We start from the raw sequence: 5,000 nt of genomic DNA on the forward strand, positions 1-5,000 counted from the left end.
AGTAGTTGTAGGAAGCAAAATGGTTGAAAAAAAAATATATATATATAGATATCAGAAAGGTTTTGATTTGTTTAATTTTTTGTTGTTATGTTATTTACTTCAGCAGGAAGTTTGTCGGCTACCGACACACTTGTGGCGTGACTGGGAGGGAAAGAAACATTGATAATGCCGGTAAAATAAATGTACACTTAGAGGTGGTGTGCTTTTTTACTTTTAACTGAAGACGACATGTTGTATATTTTGTAATGAACTGGTAGAACTGTCTCTGCACAGATGAAGCAGCAGAGTGCAGCGGGTTTTTCTCTGTGTGAGGCAGCACGCTGAGAACGTTCTGGAGATTGGTTTAGGACAGTGGTTCCCAACCGTTTTCAATGTAGAGACCACCTTAGCGTTTGGATTTTTCCCACGGACTACGCATTTTTTCACTACAGCATTTTGAAACTAATTTGTATAAGTACATGTAGAAAGTAAAGTATTTATATAACATACCTAACTTAATGAGATTCCTAGGCTTGAATCTTCACTACCAGTCCATCTTTTGTTTTAAAAAAGTATTTCACATTCCAAATATTGTGTAGATAAATAGTGTCTCACTTTTGCAGGATTAAGAGTTTTGTTTGATAAAAAATGACAATGCACTGGGGCTTTTGGTTGTCCTCGGATCCAGTAAACTTAAATAACAGTGCTGGTTCCTGCAACCGTTACCTTGTGTAGTAAATTAATTCATCCATTTCTAACGCAACTTATTGCACTCAATGAATCACCAATAACTATTGTACACCCGTAATAAAAGAAAACAGATAAAGGGGAAAATGCAGACTACATACATAGCTTATAATTATACATAATGTGGTTAACTCCAAGTACCAAGAATTTCTCAGTGGGACCAGGCTTTTTTTTTTTTTTGGCTGTAGTTGACTTCTATAAAAATTCACAAAAAATAAATTTTTTACAGTAGCATCTTAGAATTGGTGTCCATTTTTTCTTTAGGTGGATTTGTTTTTTTTCCTTTTAAACTACATTAGTATACTTGTGATCACTACAATTTCAGGAAGATGTCATGGTAGGTATCGTTTGTTTGTACCAAGGGCAGTTGGCATGTATACTTAATTAAATTAAAATCATTACCTCTAGGCACTATTTTACCAGTATGTTGTCCCTCCCCCCCATTTCTTATTTTCATGCATAAATATTTACACATGGTACTACTCTAAATATTGAATAGGCTGATTTTACAGAACCTGATTGGTACTAATCTGGAACTACCTTACCTAAAGTGTTAAACCAGGTGAATATATATATATATAAAAATTGTATTTTTTAATGAAAGATGCAGAGAAAGTATGAGCAATGTATTTGTGTTGCTTTGAATAGTTCCTTTGTGAGAAACCGCTCAAAAATGTGATCACTGAAACACACTGGGCTATACTTACATGTTATTACTATTACTGCATAAATTATCCATCCTACAGCAAAGCCATTAAGTAGCAGCCTCAGCTAACTGTGCCACACTGCAGCACTCCTTCGCCCAGACTCAAAATTAACCAAGAAGGTAAAACCCTTAACCTTTATATGGCATTAACGGAGCAGAAATAATTAAGTTTAATTAACATTTTGCCTGTTTAGTTTGGTGTTTCTCAATTGAGCAAGAAACTCACCACACCAATCACTTTGTAATAATAACTGCACTGATGTTCAAAATTCAGTTTCCTAACATATTGAACATTTTATTTCTCTGGTCTATGATCACAAACAGGAGACAAATAACATGTGTGTCCCAGATCTACAACACTTCACCCCACTTGATGGTATGCCGTACAAAAACACATGTCTTCTGAAGCAGAACTTTGTCAGGTTAAGCTCGACATGCCTCATCCAGTGAATTGCAGCTTGTCAATTTGTGGCATCAAATTTTATGGAAGAGGATACTGTTTGATGCAGTCTACCAATGGTCCATAACAACAGTCATTTATTGTGCACTGTAAGAGAATAGAAATTAGTGTAGAGTGAGGCAACTGACACTTTACCTGTTAAACAGTTATATTATAATAATAAAAAAATACTTGAGAAAAGTATAGGGATATTTTATTGCCATGTTCTATGCTCTGACTTACGTGTTTAACTGTTTACACAACAGTAATTAAATGCAGTTTAAACTGTTTTATAATACTGCCAAGAAAACAGACTTGTATCTAAACACTGCTTCATAAGTCTGATAAATTACCTGGTACACTTGATTGGCTAAAAATCTGTCAGGAATTAAAGACGGTTCCCGTAGCATACTGTTTAGAACAGGCTTGGAGGCTGGAATAAAACAAAAACAAAACAAACAAACAAAAACCAATTAGGTGGCTTCATCAGAATTTTTGTAAAATGAATGCGTTTTGGGCAAAGAGTTAACTTGGAGTATAAGCCTTGCTTGAGTGCTGTACCATCTCAACTTTATTCATTGTTGCACCCACCCCCGTCGTTAATATAAGACCACAGATTTGCCACAATCACATAGAAATCAGAATGCCAGGCTATGGGGAGGCTAAGAGTAATAAACAATGAAAGGCAGATACTGTGTATCAAATACAACAAAAATACACACACACACACACACACATATATATATATATATATATATATATATATATATATATTATATATATATGTTAATTATAAACAAACAAACAGTCTTAACTTTTATTAGATTGATTAAAAAAATAATATTTATTTGCCAATTAAAAGGAAATGTTCAGTATAAACAACCAAAAACACAAAATCCAAGTTGCCAGCTGCTTTTCAGTAATGTTATTTGAAACTCCATAAAAGGAACAGCAGCTAAGATTCTACTCAAGCCCGGACACTTTTGTAACTCTACTACTGATTTGTACACGAGCCATGTTTTTTTTTTTTTTTTTTCCCCCTATAAAAAAAAACAGAGGGCTTGGGTAAACAATAATCCCTAACATTCCATTAAGACTTCAATAGAGTTCAAATAACAGGGAGGGCTTTAAAAGATATTTTCCATTGTCAGACTTTTTAAACAACAAATCAAGTATCCTATCAAAAGAAATGAGCATGAATCCGTGTTCTTCAAAATGTACTCTTATACAACCTGATCTCTTTTGTATGGCATCTACCTGACTTCCAACTACTTAAGCTTCCATTAAAACTGACTTCATATAACAAGCCCCATATAAAATGTAAAATGCTTTGTGCCAAACTTAATGCTATTTCAGCTTAATATCTAACCACTGGCGGGGATAACAAATATAGCCTTTTAAACCCATGTCTATTCTTACTTGTGCTAAATGAGGAAAAAGGAAAGGGTAGGTGAGAACAAAGCACCGTCAGCACTCTTCCTCCTTTTTACTGTTTAGACCTGGAAGGCACACTCAGTGCTTTATTTCTTTTCTCATTTTTCTCTAAGATTGGTACTTTATACCTTCACACAGATCTATACCACACTCCCGTTCAGCAATGAAGAAAAAGAGTTATATTTTCCCCTTGAGTTAGGACGCCTCATGACAAATGATAATGGATAATCAATAAACTGGGAAATATGAGGCTGCAAACTTTATGAAGCCAGGAGACATATTACTTCTGAACAACACTCATTTCCCTTAACAAAGTCACTACTACACTGTGCCTAATAATCTGAAGGAAAATCAAAGGGACTGCAACCACATCAGCAATATTGGCAACTTATTCAACTTTAATGACATTTTGATTGATTTTTTTTTCTCCTAATGGTAGTTTTATAGATCTGACGCTGCTTCTATAAAATAGTTGCGTGGAATAAACATCCCCAAAGGCAAACAGCGAACATTAAGGTTCTTGTCTTACTAGGAGTCATAATTGGAGATTGACCAACATTGCCTTTGGTCTTTGAATTGAAATGTATGATTATTATTATAAACATTTTTTAAGCATTCTTACTTTTTTTTTTTTTTTGTTGAGGGACATTATATGTGATCAGGGAGTTTTGCTTAAAAAAAAAAAAAAAAAAAAAATTAAATAGGCTGACCTTGACAATGACATTTTGTGTTTCAGTAAAGCATTCACCTGATGAAAATGGAGACCCTGATGCTAATAAATCAAGCATGTTTAAAATGAGTTACCCTAATGATCATTCATCATGGCTGTAATTTGAAGCAGAGCATTCGCCACCCTACGCAAACACTGCAGTAAATAATAACAGTTGAACATCTCTGCATCATTGCAGGCTCCAACTTCGGCATACATTTCCTAAAGATGCTATACTGTATAGTACACCATAATCCCCAGGCAATAGCACATAGTTTAGCACAGCATATATATAATATATATATATATATATATATATATATATATATATATATATATATATATATATATATATATATATATATATATAATATTCACAATATTTATTAGAATGGTTTATTGTTATAAGAAATTTGCAACAAGGGCTTCATTAAAAAAACAAATACAATCTACCAAAATAAAACAAAATTTAGAGCTACTGTCATTCTGTAAAACAAAACAGGTAGAAAATATTTTATTGCATCAGTTTTAAGGAAATGAAAGAATCATAGCAGAACCAGAGTATTTAGTTCAGTGACATTCTTAAATACAACAAACTCCCTTACATCTTGTGCACAGAATATCCATTTTCTTTCATTGGGATGAAAAAGCCATTAATTACATTAAAAATAGGCAAGAAACCTCATTAGAAGGCAACATTTGTTGAGGGAGGAATGTAATAAACAATAATGAATGACAATCGTTATTACTCTTGACACTGATGAGCTCCTGAGCAAGTTTGTTTATTAATTAAAAACGCACTTTTTTGCACACAACTCATTGAACTGCAAAGATGCTCATACATCAAACTTCATTGCGGACAGAGATAATGCACGGTGGTAAAGCTGATTTTCCATGATGAATCTCAGAGCATATAAATTGGCTAATATCTGAAAACATTTACAGATACTAGAGGAATTGACTACTTGTAGGACATGATGAATGGG

At 33.5% G+C, this 5,000-nt stretch overlaps 1 protein-coding gene across 3 annotated transcripts in view; it reads right to left on the reverse strand.

The window, feature by feature from the left end:
- LOC121329523 (CDAN1-interacting nuclease 1-like) overlaps positions 1–5,000 on the reverse strand; it is an 86,138-nt gene that overhangs the window by 44,586 nt on the left and 36,552 nt on the right. For all 3 annotated transcript variants that reach the window (XM_041275123.1, XM_041275121.1, XM_041275122.1), the window contains 2 exons: positions 2,225–2,304; positions 1,930–1,979 (listed from right to left, as the gene is read on the reverse strand). In XM_041275123.1, the coding sequence (XP_041131057.1) occupies positions 1,930–1,979; positions 2,225–2,304 (130 nt within the window). The remainder of the gene's footprint in view (positions 1–1,929; positions 1,980–2,224; positions 2,305–5,000) is intronic.

This window comes from Polyodon spathula, chromosome 17, assembly GCF_017654505.1.
Source record: "Polyodon spathula isolate WHYD16114869_AA chromosome 17, ASM1765450v1, whole genome shotgun sequence".
Lineage (NCBI taxonomy): Eukaryota > Metazoa > Chordata > Actinopteri > Acipenseriformes > Polyodontidae > Polyodon > Polyodon spathula.